This window comes from Pelodiscus sinensis, chromosome 3, assembly GCF_049634645.1.
Source record: "Pelodiscus sinensis isolate JC-2024 chromosome 3, ASM4963464v1, whole genome shotgun sequence".
Classification (NCBI taxonomy): Eukaryota; Metazoa; Chordata; order Testudines; family Trionychidae; genus Pelodiscus; species Pelodiscus sinensis.
This window is the reverse complement of record NC_134713.1, coordinates 56,121,233-56,142,294: the sequence shown is the minus strand read 5'-3', so window position 1 is coordinate 56,142,294 and position 21,062 is coordinate 56,121,233. Positions and strand designations below refer to the sequence as shown.

Genomic DNA, 21,062 nt, shown 5'->3' with positions numbered 1-21,062 from the left:
GCTTCTTTTACTTGGTTAAGCCAAGCCATGGTGGCACTTTTTTGGTTCGCTTACTGTGTTGTTTTAATTTGGGGTATACAGTTAAGTTGGGACTCTATTATGGTGTCTTTGAAAAGTCTCAACGCAGCTTGCAGGGATTTTACTTTTGGCATTGTATCTTTTAATTTCTGTTTAACTAACCTCCTCATTTTTGTGTAGCTCCCCTTTCTGAAATTAAATGCCACAGTGTTGCGTTGCTGAGGCATTTTTCCCACCACAGGGATGTTACATTTTATTACATTATGGTCATTTCCAAACAGTCCAGTTATATTTATCTGTTGGACCAAATTCTGTGCTCCATTCAGGACTAAAAAAAAAAAAATTGCCTTTCCTCCTATGGGTTCCAGAACCAGCTGCTCCAAGAAGCAGTCATTTAAGGTGTCAAGGAACTTTATCTCTGCATCCTGTCCTGACCTGAGATGTACCCAGTCCATATGGTGATAGCTGAAATCCCCACCATGATTATTGAGTTTTTTATTTTGACAGCCTCTCTAATCTCCCTTGGCGTTTCATAGTCATTATCACTATCCTGGTCAGGTGGCCAATAATGTATCTTTACTTCTATATTATTATTACTGGAGCATGGAATTACTACCCATTGAGATTCTATGGAATATTTTGGTTCATTTAAGATTTTTACTTCATTTGATTCTACATTTTCTCTCTCATGTAGTGCCACTTGAGCGCCAGCAAGACCTGTTCTGTCCTTCAGATATATTTTGTACCCTAGTGCAGGGCTCGCTGAGCCGTGGTGAGTCCTGCTCGCCAGCCGCGCTGTCCGGCGTTCTGCACATGTACACATCGCCCGAACCCGGTTCTTCCGGGCTATAATCTACTCGCCACGGGCGAGTAGATTACATAGATTGTTGAGCCCTGCTTGTATGAATGTTTTCAATTGAGTGGCCTCTGTCCAAGTTTCTGTGATGCCTATTATATCAATATCCTCCTTAAATATGAAGCACTAGTTCACTCACCTTATTTTTTAGATTTCTAGCATTTGTGTATAAGCACTTTAAAAACACGTGTCTATTTAACTACCTGCCATGTCCTGATGTGTTTGAATGGCACTCTTTTTCATTTGACTGTTTTTCATCCTATCTTACCAATATTTTATCACCTTCCATCCTCTCCTCCTTATTAGAACATAGTGAATCTCTATTAATAGACTCTTCCCTATGAGATGCCTCTGTCCGATCCATGTGTTCCTCCGCACCCATTGTCTTTCCCTCAGCCCTTAGTTTAAAAACTGCTCTACGGCCTTTTTAATGTTAAGTGTCAACAATCTGGTTCCATTTTGGTTTAGGTGGAGCCCATCCTTCCTGTATAGGTTCCCCCATCCCAAAAGTTTCCCCAGTTCCTAATAAATTGAAACCACTCCTCCCTATACCATCATGTCATCCCCACATTGAGACCCTGCAGTTCTGCCTGCTTATCTGGCCTTGAGCGTGGAACTAGAATAATTTCAGAGAATGCTACCACTGAGGTCCTGGACTTCAATATCCTTCCTAGCTGCCAAAATTTGGGCACCAGGACCTACCTATGTTATTGGTATCTACATCTACCACGACCACTGGCTCCTCCCCAGCACTATTCTTACATCTATCTAGACATCTGTAGAGGTCCAGATGCTTCCATGCAAAGCGGATGCAGTTTTGCATGCGGTGTCATGAAAGCACAAGAGGCCATATAATCCATTAGATGAGACAAGATCTTACTGCAATTTGCACAGTCGCATGAAGCTGAATGATGAGGCTGAGCATAGTCTGGAATCTGTTGTGATGTAAGTACTCTTTGGCTGTCCTGGAATAGTATCAGGATAATTAACACCAACAAAGTGTAGAGAGTTTAAGACAGTTACCTGTTCCTTAACTGGCATTCTTTAAGATATGTCACTCATGTCCATTCTATATTAGGTATGTGCTCGCACCGCATGCACCAGTGCTGAAGTTTTTCCCTTAGCAGTATACGTAGGGGAGTGGCTCTGGTTCCTTCAGGGCATAGTCTAAGGGGCATTGCACTCCCTTCTCCTTCCCACACACTCAGTTTCTTCTTGCTGGAAACTCCAAAAGTGAGGAAGGAGGGTAAGTCATGAAATGAACGTGATCAATACACCTTGAAGAACACCCAATATGGAACAAATAGCTAGCTGTCTTTTCTTCTTTGCGTGTTTGCTCATGTGCATTCCACATTAGATGACTTAAAACAGTACTCATGGAAGTAGGTAGGAGTTCATGCCCTTGTAGACCAAAGCTCAGCTCTGCAGAACCCAGTGTCATCTCTAGTTTCCTGAGTCATGGGTTAATGCGATGTGAACATGTGGACCAACAACCATGGCACAACTCCACAAGTGTCCTAGATTGGGAAATATGCCACGAAAGCTTCCAACAATACCTGATGTCTGGTTGAATGGTCTCAGAGAATCGGTGACATTAGGACTTTGCCAGTACGTTACAGGTTCATATACAAGAGGATATCTAGCTGGAAATCCTCCGTGATGATATCGAAAGGTCCTTCATCCTTTCAACTGTAGCAACAAAGAGCTATGTCAACTTATGCAAGGGTGTGATACATTCCAGATAGAAAGCCGGGGCCTCCAGATGCCCAGGGCATGCAAAAGCCTCTTCTCCCCATCTTGTGACGCTTTGGACAAAACATAAGCAGGAATATGTCCCGGTTCACATGAAAGGAGAACACTGCCTTTGGAAGAATCTTGTCCTTATAAAAGACCGCATAAAGTAGGTTCCAAAGTTAGGGCCCTCATTTCTGATACCCATCTCACTGATGTCACCCCCACCAGGAAAGTAACCTTCCAGAACAAGTGGAAAAAGTAGTGAACACCCAGTGACTCAAAGGGAGAACTGGTGAGCCTGAAAATGACCAAGTTACGGTGCCACTGCAGGACAGAGTCCCATACTTGGGGGTAGAGCCTCTTGAAGCCTCTCAGGAATCGGTCATGCCATGAAACAAACCAACCTGACCTTGAATTAGCTGGCAGAATGTGGAATAGCAGCAAGGTGCACCCAGATGGAAAAGTATACAGAAAGTCCCCAGGTTACGTACAAGCTAGGGACTGTAGGTTTGTTCTTAAGTTGAATCTGTATGTAAGTCAGAACTGGCATCCAGATTCAGCCACTGCTGAAAGAGACCAGCGGCTGACTACAGGAAGCCCGAGGCACAGTTGCTCTGCCCCGGGCTTCCTGGAATTAGCGGCTGATCAGTTTCAACAGGCTGAATCTGGACGCCACTTCCAACTTACATACAGATTCAACTTAAGAACCCCAGGCGTCCCCAAGTCAGCTGAAACTGATCAGCGGCTGATTCCAGGAAGCCCGGGGCAGAGCAACTCTACCTCGGGGTTCCTGTAGTCAGCCGCTGGTCAGTTTCAGCAGCGGCTGACTTGGGGACGCCTGGGGCAGAGCAGCTGGGGTGCTGCTGGGTTGGTCCAGTAGCGCCATTCCTTGGCGCTACTGGACCAACCCAGCAACACCCCAGCTGCTCTACCACAGGCGTCCGGAGAAAAGCCTGGTCTGCTGGGGGGGGGGGGGGGCACGCACTAGCTGCGCCCCCTGGCCCCCGCAGCAGACCAGGAAGACGCGGGCGGCGGGACCGAGACGCGCCACGGTCCCGCCGTCCGGGTCCTCCGCAGCTTTGCTCTCGTCTCCCTAGTCTGCTGGGGGGAGCCCTCCCTCTCCCAGCAGACCAGGGAGATGCAGAGCAAAGCCGCGGAGCACGCGGGCAGCGGGACAGCCCAGACGCACCGCAGCTGTCCCGCTGCCGGCACCCTCCGCGGCTTTGCTCCCCGTCTCCCTGGTCTACTGGAGAGCAAAGCCACGGAGGACGCCAGCAGCGGGACAGCCACGGCGCGTCTGGGCTGTCCCGCTGCCCGCGTGATCCACGTCTCCCTGGTCTGCTGGGGGGGGCTACCCCCCCCACCCCCCAGCAGACCAGGGAGACGCGGAGCAGCTTTTCTTGCCCCGGAGGACGCGGGCGGCGGGACCACGGCGCATCTGGACGTCCCGCCGCTCCCGTCCTCCGGGGAGAGAAAAGCCCCATTCGTAACTGCGGATCCGACATAAGTCGGATCCGCGTAACTCGGGGACTGCCTGTACCAGACCTTAGTTCCTAAGATGCTGTAGTCGAAGATGGCCTGCACTGATAAATGGAAAGGAGAAATGTCACCCTTTGATGCTCAACAGGAAAACGTCTCCCACTTGGCCAGGTACATCTGTCTCATTAATGGCTTTCTACTTCCCAGAAGAACCTGCAGGAAGAGCATACCTGCTTGGAAGTAGTCCAAGTTTAACCATGGAGCAGCCGCATTGTGTAGTGTAGAGACTTCAGGTTGGGATGCAGGAACCGGCGATGGTCTGTGACAGCAGGTCCAAAACAGATGGTGAGGGATCATGAGTGTGCAGAACCACTGCTGGCAAGGCCATGATGGGATGATCATGATATCCAGAGCTCTGCCCCTCATGATCTTTACCAGGACTGACTCACAAGGAGTCAGAAATGAGTAGACCAAATCCTACGTCCACAACAGGAGGAAGGAATCAGAAAGGCAGGACTTTTCCAAATCCCAGATGGAGCAACACTGACGCCATTTTCTGTTTTGCCAGGTGACAAACAGATTGAGATAAGGAGATTGCAACCTCTGGAAGAGCATGCAGGTCACCTCTGGGTGGAGCAACAACACAATGATAAAAGTCTCTGCTGAGGTGATCCACCTGGACATTCCTGATACCAGGGAGGTGGCAAGGCTCTAGATGAATGGTGTGGCCACTGCACAAATCCCAGAGGTAGAAGGCCACCAAGTGCACTGCCCTGTTGATGTAAAACATCCATGCCATATTGCCCATAAAGACACTTGCCCCCTTGCCAGACAGCTGAGGTAAGATGACTCCACATAGCAATGGGACTGCCCCAAGGTCTTTGGCATTCATGTGTAACATCACCTCTTCCAGCCATCACATCCCTCGGGTCTGGAAAGCCCCAAGTACACACCCCAGCTAAGGTCTGCCTGGAGTGTCCAACACCAACTCAACAGAGGGAGCAGGGTTGTTGAATGGGACTCCTATGACATTTTTACTCCTGGTCCTCTTACAAGGGAAAACTGAAAGAACTGGGTTGGTTTAGTCTAAAAAACCAGAAGACTAAGAGGGGAATATGATCATAGTTCCTGGTAAGATGCACACCTACACGGCTGTGCACAAAAAATTCTTCCCCTGCACACCTCTGGAAAGCAAGCAGAAGCTCCAGCAGGTAGGGCTGACTGCAATGGTGTGGTGAAGGAGCTGCTGGGGTGGAGAGGGCGGAGCCTGTTCTCACAGCTAGGAACAGGACATGCCACATGGCTGGTGGGTGGGAAAGGGTGGGGTCTGCTCTGGCAGTTGCAAATGAGAAATGCTGCATGGTGGGAGAGAGCAAGCGAGCGAGCGAAAATAAATTGGATGCCACAGCGGCACACATCCAAACGAGTGCACATGACCTCATTATTGGTGCACAAGTCAAAATTTACTCCTCTCATGTTTGCAAAGTCTTAAAGGGAACACTGAACATGGTAACAGTTTTCAAGTAGCTAAGAGGTTGTTACAAGGAGGAGGGAGAAAAATTGTTCTCAGTAGCCTCTGATGATAGGACAAGAAGCAATGGGCTTGAATTGTAGCAAAGGATGTTTAAAGTGGACATTAGAAAAAATTTCCCCATCAGGGTGATTAACCACTGGAATAAACCACATAGAGAGGTTGTAGAATATCCGTCAGATTTTCAATAGCTGGTTACACAAACACTTGCCAAGGATGAACTAAGTAGTGCGTGGTCCTTCCATGAGTGCAGAAGATGGAAGTTGATGACCAGTCATTGTATCTTGGTCCCACCCCTTCCGTTTGATGCCCCGCCGTTTCTGCTTGATGGCCCAGCGCTTCCTGTTCAGACCAGGGCCACTTCAAAAATTTCCAAAGTGGTCCCTGGCAAAAAATTATTGCCCACTTCTAGTCTAAAGCGTGTCAGCTCTTCGCTGGCAAAACTTTTCCCTAAGATGGAGAACAATGCAACTGAGATGTGGACCTGTTCAGAGATCCCAAAGTGGGTTTTCTCCTAGACCAGGGAATCACTAAAGCCGGTGTAGGCAATACTGGTAGCACCAGGATAGCCTACAGTGCCTGTAAGACTTCTGGCGTCAAATGGACATCTTATCTGTTGAAGGCCCTCACTGCTGTCCAAAGTAACAGGTTTGGCTCAAGACAGGTTAGACTGATCAACTGGAGCTGGTGCTGAGTTCTCTTGACAGAGGAGTTGGGCTGATCAGCTGAGTCCTTGCTCTCCTCTGGCTCTTCTCTTTCCCTTATGAGAGGTCAGAGATCTTCCCCTCACAAGATTCTTAGGCTTCTTGGAGTAGCTGAGGTGGGAGATAAGTGCTGGCTGAAAAATGGTGATGGCAGGGTAGTCTGCACTGATTCTGGGGTACTCAGGGCTGAATCAGACCTCTGCTCGGGTGGAGTCAACACCAACTCCATCAGGTATGCCCAAGGACAAATGTCCCTTTCACCCTTTATTTTGTATTTAAATGACTTAGAAATGCAACACTTGTCACTGATATGTCCTTCTCCCAGATACCTCAGACAGCTGCTATGCATGGGGTACTCACAGTGATCACGTGGCTTAAAGCCTGGGGATCAGGGCATGTTCCATCCCAAGACAAACTCTCATTTGGGACAATTTTACTACCTCTTAATTACCACGGGATAACTATGATTAAGGACTACAACGTATTTTACAGAAAAGAGTCTGTTAGGTAGAACGACACTAACAATACTAGCACCAGGCAACAGAAGGTTGCCATGAGAGTGCCACTCCCCCACAGATACTGCTGAAGGAAAAACTTCTGGAAATGGTGCATGCAGTGAGCACACAATCCTAATGTAGAATGGACAAGAGAAAGCACTCAAAAAAATGACTTTTCTTCTTTTATTTTAAAATGGAGAGCCTGGAAAAGCTGGACAACTACTCTTAGTTTTGAACATCTTGATAGCACTCTCTCTTGAGAAATCAGTTACCCTGATACAGCATAATCAATTCCCAGAACACTAAATAAATGAAGGAGGGGCGTGGATTTTAGTATGTGCATACATTTAAGTTATCTTTTAAAAATACAGTCCAAATATACTGTGCATGCAGTTACCTACTTAACTGAAAACTGAAGAAGAGGAGCTGTGTCTTTAGCCAAGCAGGATGAGAAGGAACTAGAATGGGGGTATGAGGACTATCAGGGCAGGGCATGAGCATGGATACTACAGACACTGCTAGCAAAAATCTCTAATCTTGAATGTAAGAGCAGAGTGGAACATCAATAGGGAGAAGAATATAAGGAAAGACCTTTTCAAATATAAGGAATAGAAACAGTCTTACAATAAGCTCTTTAATAATTCCCAGTGCTTGTGATTTAGAAAACAAATAACCTAATGAACTTGTTCTTTTAATGCTTACAAATATTCTCTCTAGCACACACATTATTTAAGCAACACTTCTGCCAAACTCATATGTTGGTCCTTATAAAAGACTTACATACCTAACTTTACATACAAGTAATCCCAGCCTCTTCAAATCGGACTACACATGTGTGTGAAGTGAAACGTGTTTTTGCAGGATCTGGCTCTTAGATTAAAATATTTGGGACAGAAATAATGTCTGCAGTCTGTCATACTTTTATGATATAAAAAAACAAAAAGGGACCATTCAATTTTAAAAGTTACTTGTCCAGCCTTTATAATGTAGTTACCTACTACACATTTCTTATTAAAATAAACTTAACAGAAAAAAATTATTATTGCTGCAATCCACTTCCTCACTTATGTGATTTGTAGAAAGACAGAAAGATGGTTACCTGTAGTGATGTTATGGATGCACTATGACCTTGCAAAACTGCTAAGGGTGCACATGTTCGAAGACACCACACTCTGATCATTTTATCACAGCTCCCTGCAGCAATCATGGTGTTTTCATAGTTGACAGCCATGTCAGATATTTCAGCAGCATGTCCTCTTAAAGTTGCCAACAACCTTCCATCATCTGTTGCCCAGATTTTTACAAGGCAATCATCAGAACCCTAAAAACAAGGCAGCAATCATAAAAGTCATATAATTATCTCTTCCAGTGTGCCATACTTATATTATTTAACTGCAACAACAAATTCAGTTACATTCATTCTCAATACAGTCTGAATGCATTAAAGAAAGATGCAAAAGAGCGTTCAAGAAAAATATAAAGCATGCTAAGTGTCAACAGTATATACAAAGTATGCATCTATAAATGTACACAAAAACCCTGCAGCAAGCTTCAGCAAACTCTTAGTTTCTGCAAAACTTCAGGCCAGCATACTGTAGATACTCCAAACAGCCTAATTTATATTTCATATGAAAGTGAATAATGAATCAGTATACAGTGTTCCCTGTATTTATTTTATATTAAATACAATATTTCATGCTATACCTGTATTTCTATTCTATCCCCACACTAACTAGTTCTTCATGCACGCCTAACTTAAAAATGCTAGCATGTCTCTTCATAATATATTTCCTCACCTTTCCTGCATGCCTTCATAAGCAGTGAAACAGACTTTTAAAATAGCAAAAACCAGTATCTTTATTAATGCCCATTGAGATGAATGGAGCAATTCACACCAGTCAGATGTTGCAAGCAAGGCTGGCTTTAGGAAGTGCGGGGCTCAATTCGAACAATTTTGACACTCCTCCTCCAGGGCCACCAGGGGCAGCAGATTTGTATAATTTTCAGTGGTGCCCCATTAGCCACACCCCCTAGCCCCCATTAACCACACCCTAATCCCCATTAGCCACACCCCCTAATCCCCATTAACCAGGCCTCTGCAGGTAACACACTCAGGGAAAGATGGACATATGACCAGAACTAAAAGGTGTCATGTTACCCCTCTCAAAGGACTTTTCCCACTATCCTCCTACCAGCAGGGATTGGTTTGGCCCCCACCAAATCCCCCTCATGCAACTATCCTGCAATTGCTTTAACCCAATGTGTGTGACATTAACTCAGGGGCAGAGAGGCTGGGGGAAGTGTTCCCTCTAAGGCTATGTCTACACTCGCGGCTTCTTGGGCAAGTACAGCCATTCTTGCGCAAGAACCCACAGAGCAGCCACACTGCCCGCCTGCTCTTGAGCAAAGAAATTTACAGTACAGCGTGGTAAGAGAGGGTGTCTTACACAAGAGCTATGCTCTTTTCTAACAGGTGTAAGCTCTCTGGTACAAGAGGGCAGTGTGAATGCTCAGCAGCGATTTCTTGTGCAAGAAACCGCTCTGGCTAAAATGGCCATTGGAGCTTCCTTCATCAAGAGAGCATCCACACTGCCATGGATGCTCTTGTGCAAAAGCACAACTTGCAAATGGCAGTGTGGACGTGTTCTTGCGCAAGACTTGAAGAAGTCACCAGTGTAGACATAGCCTAAGAGTTTCCTCCCATGAGCAGAATGGATTTTGTGTTGTGCACCTGTACTGAGTTCATGTGGCTTGTTTGGATGTGCCACTGTGGCACCCAAGTTATTAATAAATATTTTATAAACCTTTACCTTTTCTCTCTGCTGCCATGTCTCCTCCCCTTGCTCCATCAGCTCCCCTGGTGGCTGCTTCCCCCCAACTCCTCACCCTCCTCTGCTGTCCTGATCCCTGCCCTTCTCACTGCCCTCAGCCCTCCTGCGAGCTGCCCCTCTCCACCACTCCTTCTCTCCCCTCTGTGCCAACTCCTCCAGTAGCCCCACTCTGATCATGTGAGCTACCCCTCCTCATCCCCTCTTCTAACACCTCCCTCTACACACCTGCCCTGCCTCTCTTGCCCGCCCCCTCAGAGAGAGAGAGAGAGATGGCTAGCCAGCAGAGGCAGCGAGTTATATGGGCTCATGGTGCCCATGCTCCACCAATATTTGGAACTGGAGCAGGCCCTCGCCCCTCCGCATGTCCTCCCACCCCAGACTGTCCCTGCCGTGCCAACCTTAACTGAGCTCCCCCTTGCCGGCTGCTGCTGCCCTGCTTGGCGTGCTCAAAGCGGTGAGCAGCGAGATGCCCAGGCGTGACGTAACGTCACGGCCCGGGATTTTAAAACTGCTGGGCGATGTGTTGCACCGTGCGGCTGCATTGCCGGTTCGGAGTCCAGGGACTAAGCGCAGACTACAGCCCTGCAAACTGAAATGCAGAAGATAGGGGAAGCGGAAGGGCTGAGATAGGAAGGGGCTTGTGCAGAGGAGGAGGGGAAGGCACCAAAGGAACAGGGTAAAGGAGAGACAAATGCCAGGGGGCCAAGTGCAAACAATGAGGAAAAAGGCACGAGGGGAGGCGTCAGTGGGAGGGGGACAGCATGATGGTGGGAAGGGAGAGGGTAAGGGCATTAGGGGCTAAAGGGGGGGAGGTGCTGGGAGAAGGCTTGAAAGAAGAGGTGGGCATGAGGAAGGCCGGGATGGAGCAAGTCATGTGTGTGGGCACAGGGGCATGAGGGGAATGGAGGCAGAGGGTGGTAAGGGGGTGAGCATTAGGGAAAAAAAGGGCAAAGGGGGTAGGGGCAGTGAGGGAAGGGGGAGGCAACAGGAGGGTGCAGGAGTAAAAGAAGGTACAAGTGCCAGGGGATTCTGGGAGTGAAGCAGAAGGGCAGACACCTGCAGGATAGGGACCAGCACCAGACGAGAGAGGCAGGGCAGGTTTGTAGAGGGAGGTGTTAGAAAAGGGGATGAGGAGGGGTAGCTCACATGATCAGAGTGGGGCTACTGGAGGAGTGGGCACAGGTTGCAGGAGGACTGAGGGCAGTGAGAAGGGCAGGAGTCAGGACAGCAGAGGAGGGTGAGGAGTTGGGAAGCAGCAGGCACCAAGGGAGCTGATGGAACAAGGAACAGAGGGATGGTGTAGACGGAGGTTGGTCCTGCCTTGAGGGCGGGGGGCTGGACTCGATGACCTCTCGAGGTCCCTTCCAGTCCTATGATTCTATGGCGGCAGAGAGAAAAGGTAAATGTTTATAAAATATTTATTAAAACCTTGGGTGCCACAGTGGCACATCCAAACAAGCCACAGGAACTCAGTACTGGCGCACAACACAAAATTCACTTTGCTCATGCGAGGAAACTCTTAGGCTATGTCTACACTGGCCGTTTCCTGCGCAAGAACACGTCCACGCTGCCATGTGCGAGCTGTGCTTTTGCGCAAGAGCATCTATGGCAGTGTGGACGCTCTCTTGCCCAAGAAAGTGCCGATGGCCATTTTAGTCATAGGGCTTCTTGCACAAGAAATTCATGTTGCCTGTCTACACTGGCCTCCTGCACAAGAACAGTTGCACTAAAGGGCTTATTCCTGAGCAGGAGCATCATAGTTCTTGTACAAGAAGCCCTAATTTCATACATGAGAACGACAGTGTACTTGCACAAGAATACACGACCACTGTAGACAGGCAGCAAGCTTTTGCGCAAGAGCAGCCGCTTTGGCGCAAGATCACACCAGTGTAGACACAGCCAAGGGGAGGCAGGGGCAGGGAATCAGCTCTGGCTCAGCATGTCTGCATGGTTTGGGGGAAAGTGCAGGGAATTGAGCTCAGCTGGGTTGCAGAGTGGGGAGGTCCGGGGAGCTGGGCTGGGCTGCAGGGTGCGGGGGGTGGGAGAGCTCACATCTGCTGCAGTAGGAGAGAGGTGCCAGGAACCGGGGCTAGACTCAAGGAGAGGGAAGGGAAGGGAATCTGCACTTGACTCAGCAGTTCTGCAGGGCTTGGGGAGGTGCAGGGAAACAGGGCTCAGCTGTGCTGTGGGGGAGGCATGCAGGGAACCAGTGCAGGGCTCAGCTGGGCTGAGGTGGATGGGGGAGGGCATGCGGAACAGATGGGCAGCTCAGCTGGGCTGTGAGGGGCTACAGGGAAATAGTGCTGCACTCCCTTGGATTGTAGGGGATGGTTTTGGGGGAAGTGCAGGGAACCAGCAGGGGTGGGCATCTCAGTTGGGTTGCAGAAGATAGAGGTGCGAAGAAGCCTGGGGGGGGGGGGGGGGGCAGGAGCCCTGAAATGACCTCCCCTGGTCCAAAAATCCCTCATCTGGGACCAGTAAGGTCCAAAGGTTGCAAGATCAGGGAGGTCCAACTCCTACCCAAGTCACCTCCTTGCACCCTCCCTTGTAGCCAGACACCCTATCCCCAATCTGCTCCTGCTCCCTCCCCCTGGCCAAACGCCCTATATCCAGCCTGCTTCTGCACCCTACCTCCCTCCCAGATCCTGCAGCCCATCCCTAGGCAGCCCTGCCATCCATCCTAGCACCTAGCACCACCCTGTCCCCAGCACCCTGCCTTACACCCCAGGACTCAGCACCACCCTAGCCCTAGCCCCAGCACCCTGCCTCACACCCCAGGACTCAGCACCGTCCTGGCCCCAGCACCCTGCTATCCACGCTAGCACCCAGCAGCACCCTGTTGCTTGTCCCAGCACCCTGCCAGTCACCCTAGTGCCCAGCAGGACCATGTCCATGACCCCAGCACCCTGCTGTCGGCCTGCCCCAGCACCCCTCCACCTGAGTCAGCATCCTTCCACCCAGCAGCACCCTCTCCCCAGCCCCAGCACCCACCAGCACATTTGGGACCACATTAGTGAGGCTTGGGGGTATTTGGAGGGTTGGGTTTTTTTTTTTTTTTTGCATCTCACTTGTGTGGCCCCAACTGACTTTTCTGTAGATCAGTAACTCAAAACAGGTTCCTCACCCCTCTCATAAATAAAGACAATGCTAAAACCTTTTGAGTTTGACATAATATTTTATTTAAAAATGAAGCCTGGCCAACAAGCCCCCAATTGGGGCCAAACCCCCATCTCACTGAAGCATCATAACACTCCTGCACCACCTGACTCCAAATCTGAGCCTATCATACACTGGAACCCCCCTGTCCTGAGCCTCTTACATCCCCAAACTCCTGCATCCCCACATCTTCAGTCTTCTGCCACAACATTCCTGCACTATCCACACATCACAAATCTGTGTCCTGAGCCCATCATACTCACAACCTTCTTGCCCTGAGTCCTTCACATATCCAGCCCAAACTCCTGCACGCTCACATCCACAAGCCCATGGCTTGCTCAGCACCCCAACCTTCCACCTGAACCCAATACTTCCCAGCCTGGAGCCCCCTCCCTGAGCTAACATCCCCTTCTCCTGCATCCAAATTCCCTCCCAGAGCTTGTACTTCTCACCCCTTCCCACACCCAAATCCCTCATTCCCACCCCACACCTCCTGTCTCAACCTACTGAGAGTGTATAAGGGCTGGGAAGAGCAAATGATAGAGAGGAGGGGAACAGAGCGGATGAGGCCTCAAGGAAGGGGGATGGGGGGGTCTTGGGGAAGGAATATGATTTTCATGCATTGGTGGGGATTTTCATGAATTGGTGGGTCCTCCCCCCCTTTTTTTTTTTTGCTTGACAAACCTAGGGGTTCCTTGAAATTCTGAAAAGGGTTCCTCAGCCAAATAAAATTGAGAAACACTGGTATACAGAATACAGGGAGACCACATGCTGTCAGACTACTAAAACAGGAATGTAGAACAGCAAATATTGCCCTTATTTCTCACTAGGACAGTTTGGAGAAGCAACTCTGTAGTAATTGGAAGTATTTAAATATTTTTTTATTTGTGCTGCTTTGCTCTTTTCTCAATGATTCATTCTAACTTTGCTACTTGTTTTTAGGTTGTCATATTCCTGTATTTAAATATTTTACATTGTGTTTAGATAAGTTATCATTTTCTCTCTGTTTTGTTAAGGTAAAATCAAGTAGAAACTATCTTGCTGTCTTAAACTTGTGCATGTAGCATTTTGCACTTTCTTGCAGGGTGTCTTACCCACTTGCATTCGTGCCGCCCACAGTCTTCTCCGACTGTAAGAGCCCATGGGCAAGCCTCTAACCCGACCGAGCAGACAAAGTCTATAGCATTGCCCTCCTCTCTCAGGGCAGTGTGGCTTAATAGCCATAGTCTGTAGTAATGTCCCTCCCCCTCAAGGAAATATGGTGTAATAGCCAAAATTACTGCTCTCCTCTCTCGGGGCAGTAAGGCCTGCAGGCCAGAATCCATAGCAGGAGTCGGCAACCTTTTCAAACCAAAGAGCCAAAGAGCCAAACTACATCAAAATTCAGAACAAGTGGTCAACAAAGAGCTGTATAAGAATGCCCATTTGCATGACTTAAAATATAAAAGTTAATATTACTGGTAATTGACATAGTGATGAATAATAGCATAAATGAAACACATTGGGGTGATGTGGTAGACATGACCAGGCTGGAGCAGCAAGAGCATAGGGCTGCTCCAACCACACCGGCCCAATGCCTGCATCAGTAAGTGGTGATGCTTACAGTTTCCTACACAAAAGAAAAACGGATAAAAATCAGGTATCAAGAATGGTAATATACAAAAACCTGTAGGAGAACACTTCAATCTCCCTAGACACACAGTGGCAGATTTAAAAGTAGCCATCCTGCAACAGAAAAACTTCAAAGAAAGACTACAAAGAGAAACTGCAGAGCTACAATTCATTTGCAAATGTGACACTATCCATTTAGGATTACACAAAGACTATGAATGGCTAGTCAACTACAAAGGTAGTTCCTCCTCTCTTGATGTTCACACCTCCACATCAGCTGCTAGAAGTGGGCCACACCCTCCCTAACTGAACTGACCTCGTTATGTCTGGCCTTCCTCTTGATTAGTACTCCTTTCTTTTTATGTGCGTATATATTTATACCTGCCTCTGGAATTTCTACTACATGCACCTGACGAAGGGGGTCTTTGCCCACGAAAGCTTATGTTCCAACAAATCTGTTAGTCTGAATCTGCATAAACAACGAGAAGTCCTGTGGCACTTCATAGACTAACATGGCTACCCCTCTGACACATGGTTTGCTTTTTTATGCCCTGAGATTTAAATCTCCATGGAGTCCATTGCTTTATCCTCAAGTTTTATTTCAGTAGTACTGAACTTACCCACTTATGTGTCTTTCCAGTACAGTTTTATACAACTATTGCTACAGCATACTGAAAAACCTAAAGATGGTCAACAAAACGTAAGAGTGTGCATATGATAGGGGCTCCATCTTTAAAGAAGTCTAAATATTTAACAAGGAGACAATAATATAACAATGAATGGTAGAAAAACCATATGAATGCTTTTACTCATCAGGGAGAACATCATAAAATGAAACAGCAGCACTGTTAAAATTCCTATCTACTTCAAAACAATTTAAAAAAGTAATTCCCTGCCACAGGATACTGAAGCATACAGCTTTGTAGCATTCAAAAAAGGTTAGATATCTACTATATATTTGAGAGAGTTTGTCTGTCCAAGAACACTTCCCAAATAGTAAGAGCTAGAACTGGAGCAGGGATGTTACATTTCAATTAATTAGCTAATCAAGTAGTCAATGGAATTTCCATCAACTTCTTGATTAGTCAATAAGGGGGAGGTAGGTCACTCCCTATCTCAGCTGCACCTCAGCCTTTTAAATGTCTCCCACGACTCTTACTACATTTAAAAGGCAGAAGAGCAGTGAGGAATTGCAGCACTTCAGCCTTTGAAATGTAGCAAAAATGCCAAGTGGTTCTTGCTACATTTTGAAGCCAGCAGGGGGTGAGTGGGGATTGAAGCAGGAGCTCTTGCTATACTGTGGCACTTCAGCCTTTGAAATGTAGCAAAAGCCCAGCGGTCAGGACTGGCGCGCGCTGAGACTGCTTCAGTCCCACTTGCACCGTTTCCCTGCTGTGCCTCTGCCTCTACTGTTCCCCGTGGAAACAGTATTGGGGGGAGGGGGGGGAGAATGGCTTTTAAGCTAGCGCCCCCCAGCACCGGCTCCTGTTCTGCAATGCCTCTCTCTGACAGCAGCGGCAGCCTGTCAGAGCTAACCCTGGCAGACCAGACCCAGCCTGTGGGCCAGCATTTGCCCACCTCTGAGCTATAACCACCAAATTCAGTATACAGCTTCCTCTTATCCTAACTTAAAGCAGTGCAAAGGTTTGGTTGTGCCAGGAAAATGGGATGTGCCTGGAATATGATTGCTTCTCAGAAAACTATACAGAAAAGAAAATCACCAAGCAGTTGAAAGGGGACAGCTGCGTGTGCCCCGCCCAATCCAGAACTGTCCCAGCCTTGAGTCTCTCACCCCACAGGTGCCCTTTAAGGAGGATGAGGAAGGATAGTGGGGGCCTTAAACTCCACTCCACCCTCACAGATTCATACAGGGACATTGCTGTCTATTCCCTTTCATCTGGGAGCTAAGGGAAAAGGCACAGATTGCTGCATTCCTTACCAGTCCTCTGTGCTCTCCAGCCAGAGTGAGTGCAGGGGGACCATAGGGAGCAGAGGAGATGAGCACTTTGCTTTGAGTCCTTGACAGGACAGGAAGGGGAAGAGTAAAAAACCGGGTATGAATTTTTGGGGGAGAAGCTTTGGCCTCCCCACCCCCAACACTACAGAGTACCCTACCCAGATCTGCGCCTCACCCCCCCAAACCTGACTCTGCAGCTCCCACACACCGCCAGCCCCCCCGCCTTAAGTCCCTTCATAAGGACCTGAGCAACACCACGTAAATGTGCTCGTATGAAATAAAAATATCTGTATTTCACCACTACAATTAGAAAAAATGAGGATCATCAGTTCTGATGCTTCTGAAAAGAACCAGCTTGTTTAGCTGAAGTTAAGAGAAGACTCCCCACTTGATCCTACCCAATAGGAAAGTATGGCATAATTTACCCAGGGTATTATTTATAAAAAGAAGAGGATTTCACTTTGCTTTAAAACTTTGAGTATGCGTGAGAGCAGACTAAACATACCAGTTGTTTGTTCTTTTATGATTCCTTATTAATTTTACAAACCCTGAAATTAACACTGCTTGTGAATATATTCACAGTTGGAAGAGACCTCAGGAGGTCATCAAGTCCAACCCTCTGCTAAAAGCAGGACCAATCCCAACTAAATCATCCCAGCCAGGGTTCTGTGAAGTTGGCAGTGTTCACTCTAAGCTGTGCAGAAGGACAGCTGATTAACCAGCCCCGCCTAGTCAGTAAGCTCTGTGCAGAGTCCTGAGCCTCTGACTGGGAGGAGCTGATGTTTTGGAGGACGGGGCTGAAATTTGGCAAGAAGTGGGTGGCAGGGGGGAAAATTAGGGTTGCCAGGTGTCCAGTTCACACCCAGATAGTCTGGTTTTTGCGGCACCTGTCCAGAAAAAAAACAAACACAACAAAACATACTTTTTTTTTTGGCGCTCCCCTGTCATGTTCAGGTTTTTTTTTATTTTGTTTTGTTTTTAAGTATCTGGCAACCCTAGGAAGAATCACCAGATGTCAAAGATGGGTCTTTTCCCATTCCTACCAAGAACCACCCAATTCAGTCCAAATTGTAATACTCTGAAAAACCCCATTTCAAATAGGCTCAGTAGAGACTTCTTAGAGCAAGGGTGGGGAATGTTTTTGGATCGGGAACTACTGGCCCACAGAAAAATCAGCTGAGGACCACATGCAAGTGAGACAAAAAACCATGCTCACAGATGTGGCCCACAACTGATAGGCAGAAAAAGAAGACACACACAAACCAGACTCAGGGTTACTCCCCAGGGCCAGATTAATTCTACTGTGGGTCCTGGGCTAGTAGATTTTGTAAAACCCCTCTAGGCTCTCAGGTGTGGCCAAATATAAGGGGTTCAATTTATAGGAAGGGGCTGTGAGGGAGCAGGGTGGGTGTGCAGAGTACGGGTGGGTGGTAGGGTGCAAGAGCAAGCTTAGCCTTCGGGATCTGGGCAAGTGGTAGGGTGCAGGAACAGGCTGAGGGTGAAGTAGGAGGATATGAGCTGGATGCCAACTGCAGCTTGCCTTGATCTGGCCCTGAGACTTGGGCATCCACCATGGACAGCAGGGAACCAGCCCCTTCCCTCCCCTCCCCCGCATGGCTGGAGCATCTGCTTGCAGCGCTGCAGAGGGGGGAGAGCCCCACACCTCACAAGACAGATCAAGGCAAGTTAAAGGCTAGCCACAGATTCCCCTCCACTGTCTTAGGGGTCTACACAGCAAAGTTATTTTGAAATAACAGCCCTTATTTCGAAATAGCTTTCCTAGCGTCTACACAGCCAAACCGCTATTTCGAAATAGTGGCGTGTTTATTTTGAATTTGGTAAACCTCGTTCTATGCGGAATAATCCCAAATTTGAAATAGCTATTTCGAAATATGTGCTGTGTAGACACTTATTTCGAAATAGGGGGCCTCCAGCCATCCCAGGGTGCCCTGGTAGCCACTCCAGCCTCAACCAAGAACACTTCTCTCCCTCCCCAGCTCCCCAAAGCCCTTAAAGGGGTAGACTCTGGCCACAGTGCCTGTGCCAGCTCCAAGCCTGCCGGCCCAGAGCCAGCAGTCACGGCCCCTGACTCTGTGGCCCCATGGTCCCCAACACTTGCATGCGCCCGCCAGGTGCTCAGGGCTGGCCTGGCCCCGGGCACATGGCGCGGCGCTTGCGGGGAGCATCGGCCCCGGGCGCGTGGCGCTTGCGGGGTGCTTGCGGGGGGGCCCCGGCCCCGGGCAAGCGGCTATGTGGGGGGGGCCCCGGCCCCGGGCAAGCGGCTATGTGGGGGGGGCCCCGGCCCCGCAAGTGTTCCCGCCCCCTGGCGCCCAGCGGGCGAACGGCCACGCCCCTTGGCGCCCGACAACCTCAAAAGGTTGGGGACCACTGCTGTGGCCCCAAAACATGAGGCAGCAAGCCACTGGCAGCCAGCCCTCCTCCACTCCCCAGGAGCAGACTGCCAGCTCCCAGGAGCCTACCAGGACCCAGAGAATGTAGATGACTTCCTGGTCCAGGGTAGAGATCATGGACCTCATTCAGGTTTGGGGGGGGATGCCCCCAACATCCTCGATCTCTGCACTAGATGGAGGAATGCAGCTGTCTATGGCAGGATAGTTTCCAGCCTGGCCAACAAAGGCCACATGCGAACCCAGGAGCCAGGGCCAGACTAACAGGTGGGTGAGCCGGGCAGCTGCCCGGGGCACCAACCAACAGGGGGCACCTGATGGCAGCTATAAGGGGCATGGGCGCCCCTTATAGCTGCCGTCAGGCGCCATGCACCTGGCTCCTGGCGGGGGTCACGATGGCCGCCGCAGGGCCCTTCCCTCAGTGGTCGCGGGGCCCTGCATAGCCAGGTGCGGCCTGCCCGGGCGGCACCGGGCTGCATGCCAGTGGCAGTAGCCACGCAGCGCGGGCGGCCCCGGGGACGGGCTGAGCGCATGCGCTCAGAGGTGAGCCTGTGCACCCCGGGGGGGGAAGCTCGCGCATGTACCATGCGCCCGGGGGCAGGCCCACGTGGCCCGGGGCAGTGCCGTCCGCCCGGGGCACCACAATGGCTTGGGCCTGCCCTGTCAAGAGCAAGTTTGCATGAAAATCAAGGTGGTCCAGCAAGACCCCTAACCCTGAGCTTCCACTCCCCCTTCTTCCCCTTGCTTCCCCCTTCCAGCTCCCTCCTCCCAGGTTTCCCCCTCCCCTCCTCTGTTCTCCTCTCTCCCACCTCCTTTCCCCAATCTCACTAGAGTTTCATTCCCTCCCCCCCAGTTTTGTTAAATACAGAGAGTTTGTGTTCATGAAAATAAGTGTATTTTATTTGACATCAGGAAGGGGGGTTAGTGAGGGTGTGATAGGGCAGCGGGGTCCAAGGACCAGAGCCCCGCTCCCCGCACAAAAGTCAGCCGGAAACCTGGTGCGGCGGGGATCAAGCGGCTGTGCCAGGCTTGCTCGGCGGTGGCGGGAGACATGGGCGTGGCTTATCTCTGTCCAGCAGCCCCAGAGTCAGAGAGCACACGCGCGAGTGGCCGCCCCCCCAGCAGGTCAGCTGAGCTTTCCCGGGAAAGCCAGGCAGCGCCTGCGCCAGACGCCCCAGGCTGGGCATCTACAGCGGGGGCGAGGAGCGTATGCACCGGCGTCCCGAAGTCAGGGCGCCAGCTTTAAAAGAGGCATGGAGGCTGGAGAGAGGAGAGGAGCCCCCAGACGACGGCCAGAACTGGAGCCAGGCTTTCGTCAGGCGCCAGAGAACGAGAGAGGGAAGGAAGGAGTCCAGGACGGGGCAGTATGATGCCCGCAGACCAGAGAGTTACGGGACAGACTCCCCCACCGGTCGAACAGGAATGGACAGTGCCTGTTCTTAGGGTCCTGGGCTGAGACCTGGATTGAGCCCAGGTCTCCCTTCCCCCTCTCCGACGGAAACCCCTGAGGGGAACTAACGACAGGCACTGGAACCTCCTCATGAGACGTGGACTATAGACTTTCCCACGGACTATGATGGGCACTGGGAGACGAGATAACAGAGGGGTAAGTGGAAGGATGTGAGGGAGAAATGAGGCATAAGCCCTCAGTGGGGCAGACCAGGGAGGCTCTTAGTGCTCCTCAGGGTGGAAGCTCTCCTGTAAAGCCTCCTGGATACTGAAAGCCCCCCGATGGACCTCCCGGATGGCAGCCTGAAGAAAATGCAGCCAGGCTCGCAGTAACGCATCCAAGAGAAGCACCAACATGCCCAGGGGCAGCTCTGGCTCCATGTTGCCGAGTGCAGGCAACCAGAACACGCAGAGACAAAATGCTTTGCTGTCCCTCATCAAGGTAGACAAGCAAGCAGGGAAACTTGAGAATTGGCTGTCTGTGGCAGGGCGGGGGGGATCAGTCTGTCCTTTAAGCACAGATCTTGGCCTCGGGCAGCAGCCCCACACATACATTAAGTCCTGACCTGGTGCCCTGTAAGAACTGGTTCCAGCCAGCCTTACATGAGATTCAGAGTCCACTCAGTGTGGACGCACTATTTCGAAATAACAAAATGCTATTTCGAAATGCATTTTGTGTGTAGAATAACTATTTCAAAATAAGATATTTCGAAATAACTCTGTAGTGTAGACATACCCTAAGAGTTTAGCAGCTAAATTAGCTGAAGATTCACTTGTATGCTCCATCCCTGGGATACCAGAGCTGAGCAAAACTTGTCCTGCAGCTTTTCC

The 21,062-nt window shown here is 49.7% G+C and overlaps 1 protein-coding gene across 1 annotated transcript in view; it reads right to left on the bottom strand.

Annotated features, from left to right (window-relative positions):
• The window catches only part of PHIP (PHIP subunit of CUL4-Ring ligase complex), a 303,792-nt gene that overhangs the window by 237,206 nt on the left and 45,524 nt on the right, over positions 1-21,062 (bottom strand). Inside the window, exon 8 of the mRNA XM_075923789.1 lies at positions 7,919-8,140. Within this exon, the coding sequence (XP_075779904.1) occupies positions 7,919-8,140 (222 nt within the window). The remainder of the gene's footprint in view (positions 1-7,918; positions 8,141-21,062) is intronic.